The 22659-nt window shown below is 38.1% G+C and overlaps 1 protein-coding gene across 1 annotated transcript in view; it reads left to right on the top strand.

Moving 5' to 3' along the window:
- The first annotated feature begins 12815 nt into the window (after window positions 1-12815).
- The window catches only part of FNDC3A (fibronectin type III domain containing 3A), a 107341-nt gene continuing 97497 nt past the window's right edge, over window positions 12816-22659 (top strand). Inside the window, exon 1 of the mRNA XM_059824297.1 lies at window positions 12816-12917. Within this exon, the coding sequence (XP_059680280.1) occupies window positions 12816-12917 (102 nt within the window). The remainder of the gene's footprint in view (window positions 12918-22659) is intronic.

Below are 22659 nucleotides of genomic sequence, written 5' to 3'. Positions count from 1 at the left end.
CAATACCATATCTTACTCCTTAAATTACTAAATAAATCTAATTCTAATCTGATGAATTCTAATTATCTAACTTCCTGCAGGGTTTTGTTGTTAGGAGTTTGTTGTTGTTTTAACTGGAAGAACTGTATCTACTAGATGACTTGACAGAAGGAAACTGAGACATAAGCAACAGAATATCAAGTGGATTAGTTTTACTTTGGGGTAGAGGAACACATTTTAGATGGTGGTAGCAAATCAAGTAGTAATGATCTGCAAAAAGTGTGCATGTAGCGGAAAACTAATCTGTAAGCAAAAATTGAATGGATAAGAAGGCCCAATGCAAAAACTTTGGTGACTTGCAATGTCTTGGCAATGAGAGAGAACCATGACTAATATTTCAATATATCTATTGATAGGCTGTTAGAGGACTTTCTACAGTAAAAGTAAATATCATAAACCGCAAGAGTTACCGTGCCTCTGCAGGTCTTATAGAATCTATTAAAAATGTAAATGGGGAAGACCATACTTTAAGAAAACTATTCTTTATCCATTTAGTCTAGTATGAAGGTAGATAGAAGACATTGACACAAAGTACTACGAAATGAATACAAAAAGAAGCTGGAGAAGTGAGTAGTGACTGTTGACAGTGATCAGTCTTAGATGCAGCTAAAATGTAATTTGTTTTAATTCCTTCAGGCTTGCTAATAACTTGACTGCCCACATATAACAATATTAGTATATATGCACATTCCACTCGATGACTTTTCAATGGTGAGGATAAATGACCATAATTCAAGTAATACATCCTAAAAGTACTCCAGTACATTTAATTATGTACATCATGGCAATACAGCTTCAAACAGAAGTTTGTTAATGAATTCACAGCTCTTCAGTGTTGCAACTTCATATGTAAAATAGGAAGCTGAGAGCAGCTTTTTCCTCTTGACTTGACTGGGCAATCAAACTGGTTGGTCTCATGGTGTTTTAATTGACTAAAACTTCTCTTGGAGGATGGGGTGGAACCTGGGAGAAGGGAGTGCTGGTATCATCGGAGAAACCTGCTCTTGTTTTGCTGTCTTCCCCTTCTGTAGTCACAGAGGCTCCTCCATTGGAGAACTCTTGCACGAGTAGCACATTTAGTTTTCAAGAGTTGCATTCAGCTTGAGATGCTGTTTGACTTACCCTGCTTTAATTTTTTATTTATATGGTATGCAAGTAACTGCTTCAGTACCATTGTGACTAAGTTTAATATTAGGGAAGTGAAGAACCTGCCAGGGTGACTGCCTCTTGATCTTTTTTACTACTGTGGTCTGCAGCTTCGTGAATGCTATGTATTGACACTGGAAGAAGCAGTTCCTCTCTGCTTATTCCTATGCTTGGAATTCATTTGTGTATTTGCATAAGTGAAATGGATCAGGCAGCTGTTTTACATTAAAACTGACCAATTTTTGTAAGATTGATTTTAAACTACATCTGTCCTCCAGTTTAATTCGCTGTGTTGTTGACCAGTTGCTTGCAGTGGTGCAAGTGGGAGCTGTTAGTACGATTTAGCAGAACTGACTTACAGCATTTTAAAGTCTTGATAAAAGAACATCTTTCAAATGTGTTTGTTAGGCCCCAAAACACCTTCTTTTTTGGTGGATTTTTACTCATGGAAACTACTTCCCAAATGCCTGTCTTGCTGTGTCATGTTCTGTGCTATTATCCTGTTCCTTATGGAAGCAGAAACCTACAGGTTTTCCAAAAAGGATCAGTGAAGAGAAATTTTGAAATCTGTTGGACTTGTAGCCTCATCGATCCTATGTCATCTTGCATTTGGATAGCATAGTTTCCATTTTTCAGAATGAGCAGGAAAAAGCTGTTTCACAAGAGTTCCTTAAAAGCTTCTTGTTTTGCTTGAATCATGCGCTCTTTGTAGCTCCAACGCCGGCAGCTGTCTCTGCAATAAATTTATCTCACTGACCAGTCGCATCACATTAATAAAAATAATATTTATGTTTTTAGTTTGCCTTAAAGGAATCATATGAAAAATTATTTTGAAAATTTGTCCTTGCTGCTCATAGCTACCAAAAAGGGGGAGTTAATAACAAATGAGGAAGTAGCTTGATTCTTGGCATTGAATTTGCTTGTTTTCTCAAAAAATAAGCGTGTTCTTAAACAGAAATGAAGGCAAGAGTAATGGTTAACTGGGAAAAGCCAAGCTGTTTTTGAACCCATGTGATTTTTCAGAAAATAAACTGAAGGAAATCCAGTCCTGGCAGATGCTTAGAAGAACCTAATTTAGCTGGTATAAAAGTAAAACTGGGAGGGTTTAAGGAAGTTCTTGAGAGTAACAAGAGTGTAAAACAAAACAGCCCCATAGTTTAGATCAATGTAGCATAAATAAAGTGGAGTTGCATTAGAGATCTTTTAGTGGTGCAAAAAATACACTATGCCATTCACTCCCCTTATTTCTTGTTGAGGATGCTTCCCAAGAGTATCTAAAAGGAAGTTGTTCCTGTAAGACAAAGGAGGCCATAGTATAGCTCCCAAACAATGTGTTACAGTGAATCAGGTTGATGTACCTGGTAAAGACTAGGTGTAGGTTTGCACCAGGGTGCTGACAACATACTCATTGATTTGAAAATGCACATTATCAAATTATTTCTGAGTAAAATGAAGAGATTAATTCTGATTTGTGATATGGTTGTACTTATCGCTTCCTAAAAGTTACAGAACCAGTTTAGGCTTCTTTTCTTTGAACATGTGAGAGGGAGGGGCAAATAGTTGGAAAGAACTTGTTGCATAAGATGAATTCAGTACAAGTTATATATACTTCATCCAGATAAAGACTGTGGATATTTTTTTAAGAATCTAATAATAATAACATTTGAAACCAGAATGTGTTGTTTTCAGGTAGTCTCTGTTGCACTGGTCTTATTAAGTACAGTCAAGCATTTAACAGTCATGCTGGACAAGATGAGGTGGTTGGTGTCCATGAACATATTGTGCCGTTCTGGATGACTGCTTTATCAGTGTCTAGTTCTTCTCTATATAGTCTTCACCTTCAAAAGTTTAGTTTTCTACACCAGCTACTAGTAAGAGCTTAGCCTCTTTGGCTCAGATTCAAAAACTGCTGGCTCATAAATACAAATGCATTAAACTTGAACAGCTGGAGTGTTTCCAATTATCTACTATGCATTCTTGTATAGGTTATAGTACCCATGACATGAATGTGTGAACTGCATTTGAAACCACTCCTAAATCATTGCACTTCACAACCTGGAGTGTGAAGGTAACCTGAAGTAAGTATTGATTTACTATAAAACTCTTAACTCCTGCAATGCTAAGGTTTACCATTGTGTGGCTTGGCCATTCTTGCTTTGAGAAGAACAGGCAGTAATTACTGGGAGTGAGTTAGATCCAATAACCGTTTTGGCTGTTCAGGTGCAACTTGCATTTGCTCATCAATCAGTATTTTCTTCGTAACAGTACTACATTCATTTTACAACTTTTAGTGTTTGCCTTCAAGTGGTAACATAGTAGGAACAGAGAGGTGTATCACGTTTCTCAGAGTTCTTTGAGAATTGTGTTTAGTGAGTGTCTGTAACACCACTTGAGAGCTACAGTTGAAGTATTTCCATATTTATAGTAGAGGTTGTAGATTCTTTTTTCCTGTGGGGAGTTCCAGTGCTTATTAAAACATTTTGCATGCTTATTAAAACATTTTGCATATCTTCATTTTTAACTATTTTGATTTATAGTTCTAGTGAATGTCAGACTTTGACTTTGTTGATTTACTTTATGAAACTATACTATAATTTTCCTGTATTGCGTATCTGAAACCTTAGTATTGTGAACAACAGGACTGAAGGGTATAGCCATTTCAGTTTCACTTTACTTAAGAGGAGATTGTCAAATTAGTGAAATAGAAATGTTCCACAGAACACCTTTCTTCTAACAAAAAATAACACTTCTCTGTTCTGTTGGAAAATGTTTTATCCAGTTTTCCAGGAAACACTTTTTTAAAACAGGAAAAATACTTTACGAAGAACAATGCACATCTTTTAAATAAATTGCATATTAATTGAAATGATTAGTTCAGAACTGAAAAAGAAAAGCCGGTATTCTGTAATTGCCACATCTGAAACTGTGTGAATAGAAAATATGGTAAATGTATGGGGGGAAAAATAAAATTATTCTGCTCAATTCTGATTCTTAAAAACAAACACAAAACTCTTCAGTATGCTTCATAACTTCAATAGCTCAGCTACAACCTTATGGATCTCTGGGTAGTTATATTCTAATACATTTCTACACCAGCTACATTACTATATCTGAGCTCTTTCCAGTAGTGCATTAAGTGACATGACTAACATCTGTTGCATATGCTTTGTTCTTTCCTCTTCATGCTAGGGGTGCATTGGTGTATTTTGTTTCTAGAATTTTCCTCATTTTATCATTTTTGTATGTCTTGGGCACTTGTATTTGTCCACTCTTATCTGATGACTTCTGAACTGGATGGCTGATTTGACAGATTGGAAGGAATCGCTATAGTAATTTTTACAAGTCTCAAATTGCCAGGCAGGAGAGATCTTTTAAGGGCTGTAGGAAATAATAAACAATAAGTTTATCTCACAGTAGACACTAAAGAATGGACATGGTGAGTACTTAAAAATGCCTCAATCACAGGAAAAGTTTAAATAGTAGCTTGCACCTTCTTGAAAAGAAGAGTCACTCAGATGTGAGGCCCTAATCTAAATAAAACAGGGCTTTATTACTTCAGCTGTTTGAAAGATGTTTATTTTTAAAGTGCACCTGCTGTCTTCATGTTGGAGAAAGCAAAATTAAAGCATTTCATGCATTAGGATTGGGCAATGGTTTTATGGTCTTGGTTCTGTAGGTTCATTCCTTGGTCTCTGAAAAAACCTAGAAAGTGTTGTCTCCTGTTCGGTGAAAATTTTCCTTCTTACTGAAAGCTCTCTGGACCTGAGGATGAGCCTTGCCTGTGGTTCCTGGGGGAGCATAGCTGCAGGAGGACCTGAGTGAAGGAGGAATGCACACCTGCTCTGCTGTACCGAGCCCACTGGGAAAGCGCACCTTATGGCAACCTCATATTGGCAGCAGTAATGTGATACAGGCTGAAGCATGTATGAAACTGCACTCCTGACAAAGAAATAGTGGAATAGCCCTGTTTTTGTCACTTCTCATGTAAGAGCAGCACACAGTTTGGAAACATTTAGTATTGATTTCATTGAGCCTGTTCCTTATGCTGCGCCTTTCTGTGTTAAGCACTTTTGTCTTGTCCCCGCTTAAACTTCTGTCCTTATGCTGTATGGAATCAAGGCTCTTGTGAACAGCGCTCTGTAATAATAAATCTGTTTGTATCCGTTGGTCACCAGATTTGATAGAATTAGGATGTGTGAAGGAGTATTAAGTTGCTGTAAGTATTGTAAACCACAAAAACTGAGGGAAAAGCAGCAATGCATATTTCTCCTTCGGTAGGCACCAGAGATAACACTGTGGACTGTGGCCTTGTAAGTCCTCCAGTTGGTGGGGAAAACAATTAATTGTATTTTGTATCAAACTCAAGAACCAGAAGCAGTGAATCTCTAGGAAAGGAGTCTTAGGTTTTTTTGCACACAGCATTGTTATTAGCTATCACTACATTTATCATAGTAGTGCCTACAGCCCAACAGAAATGGAAGGCCTGTTTGTGTTGTGTGCTTAATACAAAAGTATAACTTTTTAATTCGTAATTATCCCCTAATCATAGAATCGTTTAGCTTGGAAAAGACCTCTAAGATGATCAAGTCCAACCATTAACCTACACTGCCAAGTCTACCACTAAACCATATCCCTAAGCACCTCATCCACCTGTCTTCTGAATACCTCCAGGGATGGTGACTCAATCACCTCCCTGGGCAACCCGTTCCAATGCTTGACAAACCTTTTGGTGAAGAAATTTTCATGACCTTGCATGGTCAGGTTTTGACTTTCTACAGCAGTGGTCTCCAAACTTTTTTGATCATTCACCCCATTAGTAAAGATGTTTTGAGCATGCACCTCCAATATATGTATGTTTTTAAATTATATGCATATGATACTCTACTAATATAGTATGTACACTATAAAGCATACACAAAAAAGAAAGTATGAGATAAAGATGAAAAACGCTATTCAAAAATTTTTTTTATTTATCAATGACAAAATACTTTCTTCCCACACCCCAAGGAATTGCCTTGTGTACCCCCTGGGGTTCATGCACCCCACTTTGGACTGATCTACAGGACTGAGATTTTTGCAGCCTCTCAGGGCAACCTATGCCAATGCTACACCGCTCTCATTGTGACGATGTCTTTTTTTCCCCTTACTGCCAGACAGAATTTCCAGTGGTGCAGCATATGTCCATTGCTTCTTGTACTTCTGCTGCATGCCTCCAAGAAGAGTGTGATTTAAGGCTCTTGACAAGCATCGTTCAGGTAGTTGGATCCAGCCAGTAGGTGACCCCTTGGCTACTCTAGTGCTCTTAAGCCCATGAAAGATGAGGAGAAGCTAAGCCCAGTAACAGTTTTTGTGGCATCTGTCTTGGGGAGGAGGAGGTGGCTGGGAAGAGCAAAACTGGACATGGTATTCCAGATGCCACCTTATAAATGCTGAGTAGTGGGGAATACTCGCCTCCCTCAGCCCATTGGCTGTGCTTCTCTGCTAATGCAGCCCAGTATGCTGTTAGCCTTCGTTGCTATGAGGACATGTGCTGCTGACTCATGTCATTTTACCTTGGTTATCCAGCTGATTTAATGCTGATGTGTTTTTCAGAGACTATCGTTAAGATCAGCTGCTGGTCTCTTGGAGATGGAAACACTGATCCTTAGCATGTGCAGAGGAAGTGCACTGCCCAATGCTCCCAGCCTTACAATATTCCTTAACCCTTAATGAACAATTGACTGAGTAAAAAGCAAAGTTGTGTATGTCTTTACAACATGAGAGTAATGCCACAGAAACACTAAAGGACCAAATCTGAAGGCATTTAGGGACTGAGTTAAATTGTCATTACAGTTTAGGAAGGCAAACTTGCTTACTGAACTATTGTGTGGAACTCAGTCTTTGAGCCTTAGCATCATTTGGCCTTTTGGCTTGTTAGTGTAATCCACTCCTTAGTGGTTCCTCAGGCATAAGTCTGGAGTCTGTAAACAAATAATGTCCAGTAAATTTAGATGCCTTCCCTTTGTTTCAGATTTGATAGCCTTCAGAAAAATCTTTCGAAGTCTTTTCAAATTCATGATAAGGAAAATGAATAGCAGTTCAGTTGGGGGTAGTGGGGAATAGATAGTTTGCTACCTAAGTTTCGTACAAAGTGTTAACCTACCCAACTTGATTGAAATCTCAGGAGACCTTGGACTTCCCTTGCATCCTAGGACAGACTCAGAGCAGATTCTGAAAGAACAGGGTCAACTGAGTTAGCAATCCTGAATTACACTTTGAATGTCTACTACTAATTCAGTATATTCAGTAGCAAGGCAAGAAATGAGATAGCTGTTCATGCAGCAGTTGTTGCTGTGCATGAGTCAGTATAGATTTCTAAATAACCATGCTTTTAATGCTCCACCGGTAGAAAATTACTTCTCCGCTGCTTCTGTGCTTAGCAGCAGCGTATTACCTGTCGGTTCATCTAATGTGTCATCTTCCTTGTCTGGTCCCTTTTAATGTGTCCACAAGTATGGTATAGTGACTTGGCCTTAAATAAATCCTTAGATTTATCCCACGTGTTATTTTACCCCTTCTGAAGGCTGCTGCATCCATTAGTTTTCAGTGGTGCAGGAAATCTGACAATAGGCTAGTGAATTGTTTGTAAGTGGCTCTGCAGGCTGAGCCTTACCTGTTGTCCAAATGCAAGCTGCTTTTCTTGTGTCCTTTTCAAGACCTTACTAAATCCTGAGTATATTGGGAACTAGCTGGAGTTGGAAGACTGTTCTATCATCCAGAACAGTTTTATGTGGAGCAAGACTGAAATTATGGTATGCACATACTTTGCTTTCAGTATTTTCAACATGGAACAATATTTTCAAGAAGTTGTAGTCACTCATACTACTCTTTTGAACAGGTATCAACAATCTTAAGTCAGCAAATTGGAGACAAAGCTTGTTACATTATTCCAGTAGAGATTGTAGTTATTTGTAGCCAGAGGCAGGGAAAATACCCTCCGTATTGCTAAGTGATGTACACCTGTTGATATAACTGATACAGCCTTTTGGGGAGCTTGTGTTTGGCTGTCCAATTTTATTATCCTATCCTTTTCAGAATCAACCCTTCACAGGATTGAGTTCATTCTTTTTTGGTTTAGAAAGAATAGCTTTACCTTTATGAATTAAAACCTTTGGTTATGCCTAGCTTTTTAAGCTATTCATGCTGTTTCAGTGGAGTAAAATGACTCGGTCTCTTATCACTGTCATGGTTTGTCACTTCCAGACTTCCTTCTGACTTCCTCTTTTTTTTTCCCTCTTTTTTCTTTTTTTTTTCCCCCCCGAGAGCTGAGTTAAAAACATGTTCTGTAATGAGAAGCCAAGAACTGATACCTTGCCTTCTCATTGGAAACTCACATGCTCCATAACTCTGTATTTACTGTTAATATTCAAGGGCTGTCTGTCCAGTTTTAATTCATGTAATATCTATTCTGTGTTTTTGTTGAAGAGAAGTGTTGTGTAATGCCAAATAAGGTTTAAGATTGTTTTTCCAGTTCTCTTATTAGTACCTTTATCAGCAATACCCATTGCCAGAAGATTCTCATCAAGTTAATTGGATAAGCTTTTTTCCATCAATTGACTTGTCTTTTAATTCTTACAAATAACATCCAGTGTCAACTGTTAACTTTTATTTGGTGTCAGATCCCTGTTGGCTAACAGGCCTTGATTGTCCCATTTGCCCTTTTGCAATAGAGTATTTAATGTAAGACTTCTAGTTTTCTTCCAGACCTCTGAGACTTTCCCAGGACTCGAGTTATTTGCAAGTCTTTTTCGAAGATCTAAGTAGATCTCTTCTTCCAGAAGTCTTGAATGTAAGCTATCTGGGTCTGCTGATTTAAAAGCTCTGTCTGTGCCTTTTTGATATCCTTGCATCAAATGTGGTATAATGGCATTTACTTCCAAGATATGTTTATTGAGCACTTCTGATTATTTTGATGCCAACCTTTTGTCCATTTTATCTGACCTCTCCTCTTTCTGCTACACAGTACTTCTCCCTTTTCAAATTCTTATCTGTCTTTATTTGTCCTCATAGCTAAAAAGAAAAGGCACCTGCAACTGGTCCACATACCATGTCTTACTGTCTGACCAGATTATGCACACTGACTTGCACAGATTGCTGCCTCTTGACTACTGATAGGGAAAAGGCTTTTGATGGTACATATAGCATAGACCCACATTGGTGTGAAGTTTAAGCCTTTAGTCTTCAAGACTACTTCAGTGGCATTGCAGAGAAATCTAATACTGTATTGTCAAGAAAGCATTGATTTATTTTTTCCCTAGATTAATTACACAGTCTGACAGGTAGCACTTTTATTATTGTTGCAGAGGGTGTCGGGAATAACACTATACCTAGTACCTCCTGTCAGGGTTTATCGATGAGCAGCGTGCTTCATCTCCAGAATAAATCAAACACTTGGATCCAGACATGGAATTTAGCTGTGTTCCAGTTCAGGCACTGAAGGCCGTGTGCCAAAGGTGGACTACCCACCTAAGCACACAGGTGTCTGTGGGAACCTAATTTTCGTACAAATCAAATCATTGAACACCTGTGGAAGAGAATGAATGAATCTGAGACCAAATGTTACGTATGTCCAGAGCTGCTCCTGTCTTGGAAGGGCTTAATAAGTTGTCATGACAGTCATATTTGAGTCAGTTTGAGTTATGTTTAATTCTCACTGGTGTCCAATTTGATAGACATGTTTTGATTTATGCCTAATAAGTGGTGATAGCACTGAGTGCATCATAAGTTATGGATTCAGTCAAAAGTCATTGTGTGTGATAAAGGAGGTTAGTGCTTTCTTATGTAAAAGACTAGTCATTAGCATGGTGGCTTGGGAATAATGAGCTGGATTCAATTTAAACCTGGAGAAATTTAAGCCAGCTTAGTCTGGGAGTGTGTTATAGCTTGGAGTATTGGAATTACTTTTCTGTCTGTGACACTGTAGATAGGAGCACAAAATATTTGGAGCTGTAAGATCAAGAGATGGCACAAGAGTAAGCCCGACTGTAGCTATCGTGGAATGAGGGATGCCTTGATTCTAAACCCTGCTTCCAGGCCGTGCATTCATTTTACATTAAATGGTCATTGGATAATATCCTGGGAAGCTTACCATCAAACTTGCTAACTTGAAAGGTGATCCAAGTAACTTTCATCAGCCCTCTGCCACCTGCAGAAGTGGTGAGGACTGACTGTAGCCTGGAGGATTTTTTGATGAGTGGGAAAGCTTTTAAAGTAAGGTAGGAATATAAAACTCTGTCCTCACTGCTTGGGAGACTAATTAGTCTGGCTAAGCAGGTATAAATGACTTGGCGTAAGTGGTGATAAATTCTTGAGTAATCGCAGTTAGGTTTCAAAGTCTTTTAACCTAGAGGGATTTTTTTTTTCCCCAACTTTAATCTTTGCAGAGTATAGCAGGAAAGTAAATGAAACCTCTAAAATAATTTCAGAATGTTTTTTTTTCCAAGTTCATAGTTTTATAGTAGGACAATCTTCAGCATGGGAATAGCTAAATCATACTGTATATGTGTAGCTGTACAAGAGGCTTACAGTGCTTTGTTAATGCATTTTCTAGAAAATGTGAAGTCTTTGTTCTGTGTGAGTCGTCTTCTACTGGCAGCACTGTATTACAGATTTCAACTCACAGCAGATATACAACAGCGTCTGCCTTATAGAGGCAAACAAGTGAAAGCAGGCAATTGGGTGGGATGGAGATAGTTTTAGAGAATGTTTCTGGGTAGTAAGCTGTAACAGCAGCTCTTTAAATTAACCACATAGCATCTCTAGAACTTGCTATCAAAGTCAGTGTCATTAAGCTGACCTTATCACTCCTTGAATTTTATTGGGTATCTCTTAATTTAAAGTAAGTTTTATATGCTGTAACTAGTAATCATCTGTTTATGAGCAGATAGTATATTTGTGTTAGAAGTTTAGAAGTGTTTGTAGAGAGTTTCATTAGCCAGATGATATCAAGGCAAAACTTCAAAAACCTGAAACATTACTGTCTGTCAGGCTGTGTAACTTTAAAATTGTACCTACCTATTTTCACCAGGCTACTGTAAGTGCTGGCTAAGAGAGGCAGTTCTGCTTTAGAAATGCTGTACAAGCTTATTCTCAGCTTAATCTTTGTGTCTATTTGATGTTAAGCACTGTTTTCAGATGCAAAATGTGATTAACTTGTGGGAATTTCTTAATGTACCATTCACCTCTAGTGAATTCTTTCTGTCTTTGTTTTGTTAAGAAATGTCAATTTCTCAATTCTTGTTGAACTAATTCTTTTTTTTTTTTTCCCAAAGACTACTGAGTCTGGCTGGGATGGAGTTAAGACCAGTGCACTGAACCAGTATAATTTAGTGGTGGTGGTTTGTGGTTATATTTTTTTTAAACAACATGAAATACAATTTCAAAAGCAGCTTATTAGACTTGCAATATGTATTTCCAGCACGGAAAAATGGTAATCTTCAGCTTTTCTGGTCTTAATTCTTCCATCCAGTCTTCATATAGCACTATCTGCTCTAGGTGAGCAGGGGGTTGGCCTAGATGATCTCCAGAGGTCCCTCCCAACGCCTATCATTCTGTGATTCTGTAATGTGCAAAGTATCATAAACCACATTACTTATGATTTGTTAATGAAATTAAAAGGAATGCTTGGCTGAATCTTGCTTTCTGTTATGCTGTTACTTGACACTCATCAGAGTTGAAGTGGATCACTGCTTTCATGAGCCTTTTGCCTGGGTGGCTTTTTTTCCTTGTCATCAGATTTCATGTAACTTTACAGGGTGTGCTAGCGAGGGCTTTTCCGTAGTATAGATATGAGGATTATAATTTTGTGTGCAGGCATTACCTCTTTTTTTTCTTTTCTCCCCAAGTTTTAGCTGATGGTAAAGCTATTAAAGGGCCACTAGTTATCAGAATGACACAGCTTTAATTCTGGGCCTAATACATTTTAAAAGTAATGTCAGATTGTGCAGAAGATTTATTTTTTTTAATTCATTTGTGTCTCACTTGAACATTTCCTAGTAACTAGTTGCTCCTAAAATAAGTGTCTTGTTTGTAATAATAGTAGAAAAAGTGAGTTGGTCATTTAATTAAAAAAAGAAAAAAAACAAACAAAACAACCAAACACCACACTCCCCTGAAACAATGTTCGTGTTCCTAGATCTCAGCTTTTTACCAGTTTTACATAAACAGGAACACTGTATGTCTAAGTTCTAAGGCAACTGCGTACTTCCCCCCGCCCCCCCCCCCCCCAACCCCAGTAGGCATTTTGTCAGCAGTGCCAGTCAAACTTAGACAAAATCTTGGTGTATAGCAAAATTAAAAGATTCAGGTTTGTTATCTCCAAGGTTGTGATATATCTTCTTCGAAGGTTCAGCCGCTAGAGGGGGTCTAAACCTACCCTCTGTAAGGCTTACACCACCTGGCAAAACACATCTTCAGGTTTACATGATTGCTGCAATGATGTGGAAACATACTTTCTAAAGGTGTCTAATTTCACATTTTTTTTTTTTAAAGTGAAGCTGTTTTTTAAGGGTAATTATTCAGAAATATTTGTATGGTTTAACCATTTGAGTAACTTTTCTTTGCAGGTGATCTTGTGAATTAGTGTACCATCAATGATGGCAGAACATCCACCGTTACTGGATACCACTTCGATTATAAGTAGTGAAATCCCTCTTCTAACTTCCCCTATTGTTAGTGGGGATGGAGCACAACAGGTAAGGAAACTTAAGTATCTTTTTTTTTTTTCTTCTTCCAACAGCATCATTGACATATTGACACTGTAAAAGATAGTAAGCCTTCATCTGGAATATTTTTGTGCAGCTTTGGTCATGCATGTGTTTTAGAGATTGAGATGAAGGTAGAATTGGTGCAGAGAACAGATTTGTAAGGAGTATGAAGCAGAAAATCTGTCTTGTGAAAGAACATCTTCATAGAAGGATGGGACCAAACAGCTGCCAAGCTGTCTAGCCATGCTTGAGTCTTAATTTGGAAGCTATATATTTACGCTACCGTGTGACCTTGTTAAGGTTAATAAATCTTACCCTATGGTAGAGCTTAGTAGCTCAGGCACAACATGTGCTAACAACTCTATGGCCTCTAGACTGACACTTGTTTACAACTGTGTATCTTGAATGGTGGGACTTGCTTATGTATGTTAGTGTCTGCCTGGACATTTCTTCAAATTTTTTTTAGACAAAACCAGTCAAGGTGAGAGAAAAACTTATGGTTATGGTTTCAGAACACTTGAGAAGCTCCTGTGAGGAAGAAGCGTTGGCAAAAACGTACGCATTCTCCGTATCTTTAACCTAGGAAGGATATTTTAAGTCCCAGATAAGCACAGTTCTGGAGCAGCTTCCAATGGAAGAGAAGGAGTGAAAAATTAAGTGGTTTGAAGTATCTGAATGGATTGAGAGATCACTGCCTGTGATAGCAAGAGACTAGACTTGATGATCTAGAGAAGTCCCTTATAGTCTGCCATTCCCATGCTTGATCTTTATGCAGAAGAAATAATTATTTATCATAAAGAGGAATTAATTTGTAGGGTAAAAACACAGAAAAGAGCTCTAAAATGAGACTGGAGAGTGGATTGCAACAGTTCATGAGAACTGTTGGGCTGCAGTGAGATCTTCACAAGGTAGGGGAAGCTTAAATACAGAGAAAGAGTTGATAAATCTTAATGAATGTACGGGCAGAACATTACAGAAAAAGGGTAAAAACAATATCCAAGTTTGCTTTCTCTTCCAATTCTTCTTTCAAATACTGACGTTTAGAAGTAGTAATGTGAAACATACTAGAGGAAAACTTGTTTCCTTACATGTTCTGCCTTGAAAAGTTCAATTTTAAAGCCTTGCAAACAAAAAAGAGTGAAGTATGCCTACGCAAAGTTAAACATACCACCACCGTTTCTTTTCTTTACCCATTGTGAGTATTCTTTTTTTTTTTTTTTTACTCTTGTTGTTTAAAAATTCTTATAGATGTATCACAGAACCCTTGAGGTTGGAAGGGACCTCTGGAGATGGTCTAGTCCAGCTTTCCCTCACTTAAAGCAGGGTCAACTAGAGCAGGCCACCCAGGACCATGTCCAGTTGGCTTTTGTGTATCCCCAAGGATAAGGGACTCCACAGCCTCTCTTGGCAGTCTGTTCCCCAATATTCAACCCACCTTCACAGTGAAATAATTCCTTATGCTTTAGTGGAATTTCTGTGTTTCAATTTGTGCTCATGGCCTTTTGTCCTTTCACTGGGCACCACCAAGAAGTCTGGCTTGGTTTTATTTATTCCCCCCACCTTCAGGTATTCATACACACTGATAATAAGATCTCCTGCGGTACATCTCTTCTCCAGGCTGAACAGTCCCAGCTCTCTTAGCCTCTCCTCACATGTCAGATGCTCTAATCCCTTCATCATCTTTGGGGCCTTTGCTGGACTTTCTCCAATATGTCCATGTCCTTCTTATACTGGGGAGCCCAGGACTGGACCCAGGACTCCAGATGTCTTGCCACTGCTGTGTAGGTGGAAGGATCACCTCCCTTGACCTGCTGGCAATGCACTTCCTAATGCAACCCAGGACGCTGTTGGCTTTTTTTGACTCGAGGGTGCCTTCCTGACTCGCATTCAACTTGTTGTCCACCATTCCTTTTCTGAAAAGCTGCTTTCCAGCCAGTCAGCCCCCAGTGTGTGCTGGTGCATGGGATTATTCTTTCTCAGGTACAGGTCTTCGCATTTCCCTGTGTTGAACTTCATGAGGTTCCTGCTGGCCCATTTCTTCTGCTTGTCAAGGTCCCTCTGGATGGCAGTGCAGCCATCTAGTGCATCAACCACTCCTCCCAACTTTGTACCACTTGCAAACTTGTTGATGGTGAACTCTGTCCCCTCATCCAGGTCTTTAAAGATAGTAAGCATTAGCTGCCCTGGTATCAACCGCTGAGGTAGATGACAAGTGAATGGCCTCCTGCTGGACTTTGCACTGCTGATCACAACCCATTGAGAGTGGCAGTTCAGCCAGTTTTTAGTCCATCTCAGTGCCTATGTTAAGTCTGTACTTCATCAATTTCTATGTGAGGATGTTATGCAAGACAGTGTCAAAAGCCTTGCTAAAGTAATGATAAACAGTATCTACTGCTTTCCCTTCATTCACCAAGCTAGTAATTTCATTGTAGAATGCCATGCGGGTTTGTCAGGCATGATTTCCCCTTTGTGAGTCCATACTGTCTACTCGCAATTACCTTTTTATCTTTAAGGTGTTTGGAAATGGCTTCTAGGAAGATTTACTCAGTTATCTTCCCAGAGCTGAAGGCGATGTTGACCAGCCTGTAGCTCCCTGGATCCTCCTCCTTGCCCTTTTTTGAAGACTGCAGTGACATTTGCTTGGTTCCAGTCCTTGGAAACCTCCCCTGATTGCCATGACCTTTCAAATATAGTTGAGATTGAGTTACGTATTCTGTCTTCCCCAAAAATAAGGCTATCAAGCTGTCCTGTCAAGCTTACTCTGTAATGGTGCAAAATTTTGAGTTAGATATGAGCTTAAATGTTCTTTTGGGGATACTTTTTCATTAAAATGATGTCTCTTTTTCTCCTGCTGAGCAAGATTAAAACTGGAAAACAAGCAAAGAATTTCTTCAAAGAAATGAATTTGGGGGGGTTTCTATTAATCTTCGTAAGGGAAAAACATCATATATGTCCTTTCTTATTTTAAAAGATAATAAAGCTGCTCATTAAGAAAGTGGAACTGATAGCGGTGGTGTTTATTTTTAAAAAAGAGAATCTTCAGAACGTATTGGGCAGATTCTCAGTCAACAATAAAGTATGTTTCTTTCTTCATTTCATGGTAACTAGCAGTTATACCACAATGTTGTCTACTGTTCTGTGTTCCGCAATGTCTAGTGAAAGTTGTGACTTTTGTTTTCTGTCCTTGCTTTGCATTGGATACATGACTCATGAAGAATCTGCAAATGCATTTGTTCAATGGCAGGAAAGTTTACTGGAAACCCTTTTTGCATCTAGTGATTTAAAAGCCATCACTATGTAGAAAATACTTTGTATATCTGAAATACAGGAAATCCAGAATCGAAGGTACTGTCTACTCTGTCAAGGTTGCCCAATTAAGACTTAGGCCATGGAAAGGTCAGGCAGGCCATTATTTATTTATAAGGGTCTTAAAATTATTTGTTATGTTTGTTTTATATGGTATGCTAATGAAAGCGGTACATACTTTCAAATGAAGTGTCATGTATTCAAGTACAAAACATTGTAGTTCTGAACCTTTTTCATATTTTTTGAAAAATAATTTAACTAGAATATTAGTTCACTGCATTCCTTTTTTTTTCTCTTGTAACTTTGAAGCTATGAGAAGTGTGAAGACTTTTGCTTTCCTGATGGAGTTGCTCATTTTTCTGAAAGTCTCCTATTTGCTTAGCTACAATACACACATTCTGTAGGGGCTACTTAAAATACGAAAACTACTTCTCCAGTTTCTTTCATAACAGCATTTTGGTGTTGGATTGCATAATCTGTAACATAATCTGTAGTGCTGACAGAATTTAATTGTGTTCCCACAATCAAAATTCAGAGCTGTTTTGTCCACGTAAATAAATGTATATGTTCTTCTGTCTTCATAGTGGACTATGTAGCTATGCTAATTAGTTTTAGCCAGTCCTGACTGAAAAAAGGTATTGAAAATCTAGTAGAAAACTCTATTTAAATATTTTGTTTATATTTTGGTATTTCCTATGTTAGACTAGTTAACAGTATCCTAGAACTTGCAAGTTTTTGTTCAGTTGTGAAACATCTGAGGATTTTCTTAATCAGTTCCCCCCTCCTTGCATCTTACCAGAATTAACTGTAATAATTATGGTGATGTAAGTTGTATATACTGCATAACTGAGTTACCAAATGGATATAGACCATTCAGTACTTTTCTAGAACAGTTCATATCTTCAAGATAATCTATTTCAAATACTTGAAGTTCTTCTAGCAGTTTAAATGTGAAATAGCAGTACAAATATTTGAACATGTTAAGATGAAAGGTCATATGCTTTAAGTAGTGGAAGTGTCTGATCAGGTTAAAGCTGTAACTTTCCACCATGTTTTAAAACAAAACAATCCACAAAGTTAGAGGAATGCGTGTGTTTAGCCAGAAAACATGGGGAGCTTAAACTGTGTGGATGTTCATATGCTACTCAGTGCTGCCGTGGGAGATTGCCTCGTTCTGTGTCCCGCAGAACAAGGGGCTACTGTTAGTTTCGGAGGACAAAACTGGGGAAAAGGAAAAGCAAAGACCAAGCCCGTTAGTACCTCCCTCTCTACTAAGCACAGAAGTATCGCTTTTGCGCCTTCTCATCACTGTGTTCAACGTGAGGGGGTAATGTACTCCTTATATATTGGTGGTGAGGTTGTGGGTGAAGTATGGAGAAGATCCATAGGAGTTGACAAACCAAGTGACACTGAGAAGACATGGTACGAGGACAGAAGTCCTTAAGGGTTTTTCATGTAAGGGTAACTAACTACTGCAGTGAGGCTTTACTGAGGCTGGACAGGAAGGATGTGTTTGATTAAGTGAGCCCTGATTTGGTGAGGGGAGGTAAATTCATGATTGAGAGGAAAATGAGGAGGCAAGAGTTCAAACTACTTTCTTTAACAGATGCTTTGTTTTCCTGATATTAAACTGATGTTAAATTGTTTTGGAAAGTTTCTACAGCATCCAGTGCTATTCCAAGACAAATCAGTAAATTGCTGACACAAGTTTGCAGCAACCCTGGAGTTTTGGACCCTCTCTGCATCTTCCCACTAAAGCTAACAGTTGTAGAGTGAGACATCCCTATATAACCTTGGTGTCCTTTATTACCAAAAAGGTAGATAGCACTTTCAAAGTATCCCAGTACCTGTTAACCATTTCCTTTTCTTTGGGGAATGGGACACACAGTGTTTGACCTTTAGTCAGCTTTATTTCTCAGCAAGGTGATAAAGTAATACTTCTAGCATAGGAAGATGGTTGCTTATCCTCCAAACTATTCAGAAGTTTAGATGCATGGTGGGATTTTCAAAAATCCCACTGTGTGTGTATAGATACATAGTATGTGTCTCTGTGTGTAAATAAGTAATCTGGTGTGTGTGTGTGTATTATGTGTGAGTTTAAGTGCAAATTCTTTAAATTGAAATAGATGTTTAGCATTGAATCTACAAGTTAATATTTCTAAAACCAATTTCTTCTTTAAATATTAGAACTTCTAATCTTAAAGTTATTATTAACCTGTTATCATAGGAGGAAGTCTTCAGTCAGGAGGGTAATAGATGGCTATAAAAACAAATGAAGTAATTCTGAGAATCCCCTTTTTTGGCTTTCAGATTGTTTACATATGTGGAGTCACAGCAGAATTATAATGGTGAAGATGTAAGCTGGATTACTAAATGCTTTTCCTCAGTTTTAGTTCTGACACGTCTGTTTCTGAAAAGCATATGGTACATTATCAAGTTCCAGCTTGCTTTGTTTTTGTCTTGTTGCTGAAAATCAAGCCTAGAACTCCATGTGTTTCATGATCTTTTCCTCTACAAGAAAAAAAAAAATTCATGTTAAAAGTTGTTTAACAACATATACTGTTATAACAGTTCTCACTGCTTTCCATATTGTGCTGTTTTCCTTTCCTTTATCTGTGTTTTGATTTTATAGAGTACAGAGTACATGCATGGCTGCTTCTGTCTTTTTTTGGTTCATTTTGTTTTGGGTTTTTTTGGGGGTTTTTTTTTGTGTTGTTTTTTTTACTTCCCCTTCAGCTCTGTTGAATTAGCAGATATGTCTAACTTTTTTCCTTTCGGAGATTCATTAAAGTTTGGTTTAGTTGACAATTATTCTTCCATCCTTCAGTGACTTTATAGCATTGAAGCGCACCAGAACTGCGTTCAATGGAACCATTGGAACTCTTCTGCATGTAATGCTGCAGCGCCAGCTTATGGAAGCTGATTATCAAGCTGTATTTTTTCCAGGATTGATTAGTACTTTTGTGTGGCAGCCATCACTGGAAAAATATAATCAAACTTATACGGGACATTTTGTATACATAAAAGTTTTAAACTGGTTAATGGCTATGATTTTAAAAAAATAACACCATAAAAAAAAGAAGCTATGAGGATGTGCATTTTGATGCCTCAAGGTTATTAGAACCTTTCTGTACCTGAGTTAATCATAGTTTTTGGTCAGGAAGAGTGAGGTTTTGTCTCAGTTAAGTGTAAATTATTTTTTTTGCCTTTGAGATCAGAATTTTCTCTTACGTATTTAAACTGTATCCTTGATTGCAGATGTATTGAAAACGTGCTTTAAATTTCCTAGAAGCAGCCATCATCCTCAGCAGAAAGTGAGGATTCAGAATTCTTTGGTGTATAGTTATGTATGAGTACCGTGCTGCTTTTGGTTAGCAGAAAGCAGCATCAGATTTATTGCACAATTTGTACTAGCATCCAAATATATTTATTTTAATATTAGCTGTCTGAAAATAAATGTAGAAACAAGAGTGAAGGCTGTATAGTTCATAGCCTTTCCTACTTGTATTCAGTATGAAAATTCATGGAATGAAGTATCCTCATAAACCTTCTCTGAGTAATCCCCCTCTTTCTCTCTAAAATGTCTGTTTTCATTTGCGTGATATGAATCCTAGATTAATTTTGGTCTCTGATACAGTAGATTCCTCAAGATACTTGAGGCAAGATTTCCCCCGTTGAATCTCTTCAGAAACTGACTTTTGGGAGAATCGGATGACATGTGAAAATCGGATTTGAAGTCAGTTAGTCACTGTAGGTTGCTAACATAGTCAATTGGGAGAAATAAGCATGTCTGAAAAATGATAGCTTTCATGTTTTAGGAAGGTGACTAAAGATCTGTGCTTTTTTTTTTTTTTTTTTAACTGAGGTGAGGAGGTTCAAGTTGCCTGGTGCTACAAGCATTGAGGTAGCCCAGTTCCTCTCTGTAGTCTGTTGCAAGTGGGCCCAGTTCCTGAGTCTGTGTGCCCCTCTATCATTACGGTTTGGAAGGGTACAGTTATGCCCAAGCAGTGTCCTGGACTGAGGCATGTTCCTTGGTCCCCTTCTCTCTCCTTCTTTGTGCTGCGGGGCACTTAATGCCGAGTAAGCCAGGACCTGAATGTCAGAGTCCAAGACCAACAAAGTCACCCTTATTGCTTACATACATTTCTTCAGAAGACAGCTATTGTAATCTCTCTGTAACTGCCTTGCGAAGTCATATTTTTAACTACAGAAACTTCACTCTTAAAATATGTGAGAATTACACACTTGCAGACAAGTAATCTGAAGTACATCCCTTGCTAGCTGAAGCCTGTTTTTTCTCCTCTGGTGTTTGAGAGGTTTCTTTACTTACAACTGGGCAAAGTCCATCTAACCCTCTGCGTATTACAGAATTATATACACTTTCTAAAGCAGCCATAATGACATTCTCCAGGAAGAGATAGACGAAGGTTTACACACCATAGCAAAAATGGCCCTTGGGTCTAATTTTTCTCCCTCTCTTTTTGGAAGTAGAGGAGAAAATATATGGGAAGGGATTGGGGTTGTAGAGATTTCTACCACCAAGCCCTTGGTCCAGTACTGACTGAGCCTACCCAACAGGATCAAATTGAGGATGTAACCTTTAATTTCTCTTCCAGCTCAGGTTTGTGTTGTCGCACAGTGTTTCGATATACAGTGATACCCGGATTTGCGCAAAGCTGGGTGTATAGGAAACTATATCGGGGAAAAAGGCTGCTTTAGAAGTGCTATTGAAACTCCTAGCATTGTAATTTTTTCATGAAATGTTACTTTGAATAACTAGAGAATACAGTTCTTCCTTTGGCACTTCCTTCTGTGCTCTGTTTAAGGTAGAAATGTTAAAAGACACATCCATCTGTCTTAAATATTATGGGTTTTTTAACTTGCTATATCACCAAACAGGAATCTGAGCTGTCAGAAGCAACGTTGGGAAATAAATATTCTCTTCTAGTCCATATACTATCGAAACCAATGGCTTATATGTTTCTTAAATCTTCTAAAGTCTTCAGAAACTGAATGTCCAAATTCAGTTTCAGCTTGCTTATTTATGTTTTTTTTCTTAATTGTTACAATTGCATTGCAGGAGGGGATTGTTTTTAAAGGATATTTATTACAAATTTTTATTTGAGTTCTTGTTCAGCAGAGTTCTTTTAAAACGGAGAAGGTGGTACCTTCTTCTCCCACCTATCCTTTCAGCCCTTGAAACAACTATATACATTACAGAATAGTGCATAGCCAGAGTGAGCTCAGCTGCTGCCTGTTTGGTGAAGGTCTCTACTAGTAACCTGTTGTTCATGGCACTTACTGGTTGTAGGGGAGAGAAACAGAGTGTCTGTCCTGCTTGCTGGGTCTTCTTTTTGTACTTCAGAAGAGTGAAGGAAGTCAGGACAAGGGCCGAAAGGGCTCTGCCTCAGCCTGCAGATGGAGAATCAATTGTAGCTTTATGACCTTTCTGAAATAATGTATTCAGCTGTTAGGCCGAAGGTTGATCATGACTGCTTTATAATGTTGGATATTGTTTCTTGGTGAATGCCTAACTGGTTGCACACGCTTTCAGACATGTCCAGATATTACTGACAAAGAAATTCTTTCAAGTAAAGTGCCATTGGCATGTGTCATCCTTAGCAAATCTGTTAACTGTCCACCTCACTTTGCTCATCTTGGCGAGCTTTCATAATGTTTGTAAGAGTCTTTTTTTTTATTTATCAATAGGTATTATATAGAAAGAAAATACAGGCAAAACTCTTTAACATTGGCACAACTGTTCAACTTGTTTCAAATGTGTGCTAACCAGCAATCTAATTCTTCCCCTCTTCTCAACATTAAGATCTTCACGACAGATTCAGAGAGTCTGGAGGCAGGCAGTCTTTGGAAGTTGTTTTTTTTTTTTGCATAGGGAAACACCAAATAATACCTATTTGACATAGAGTACTTTATGGCAACTGCTGGTACAGCCTGCAGTCAAAGTATGGGAATTGCAAAGTACATACAGTTGAAGTACAGCTGAAAAGTGTCTTCAATTTTGATGCTCAATTGAAGTAATTGCAAGGATGTTTTGATTCAACAAGTAGTGTAAAGAAGACAGGATTATTACAGGAAGAGAAGATTATGGGTTTTTATTTATTTTAAATACAATATCTAAATAACTGTTGTGAATCAGATCAAAAATCTTCGAAGTGCCTGGCTTTCTTTGAACAATGCCACATGTAGCACTTTACAGGACTTTCAGATTTTTTTGTTTGTTTGTTTTTTAGAAATTAGGTTTTTGATTCTCTGAAAATTTAGTAGCATCTTAAGCCACTGGGGGTTTGGGGTTTTTTAATTGTAATTTTCACTTCAGACAATCTTTGTTAAATTACTTAGTTTTCCAAAATTAAATTGGCAGTCTTCTACCTTTCAGTGCATCTAGATACAACTTAAATGAAAG

This window comes from Gavia stellata, chromosome 1 (assembly GCF_030936135.1).
Source record: "Gavia stellata isolate bGavSte3 chromosome 1, bGavSte3.hap2, whole genome shotgun sequence".
Classification (NCBI taxonomy): Eukaryota; Metazoa; Chordata; class Aves; order Gaviiformes; family Gaviidae; genus Gavia; species Gavia stellata.
The sequence above is the reverse complement of the archived record's forward strand: the minus strand, read 5'-3'. Positions and strand labels throughout refer to the sequence as shown.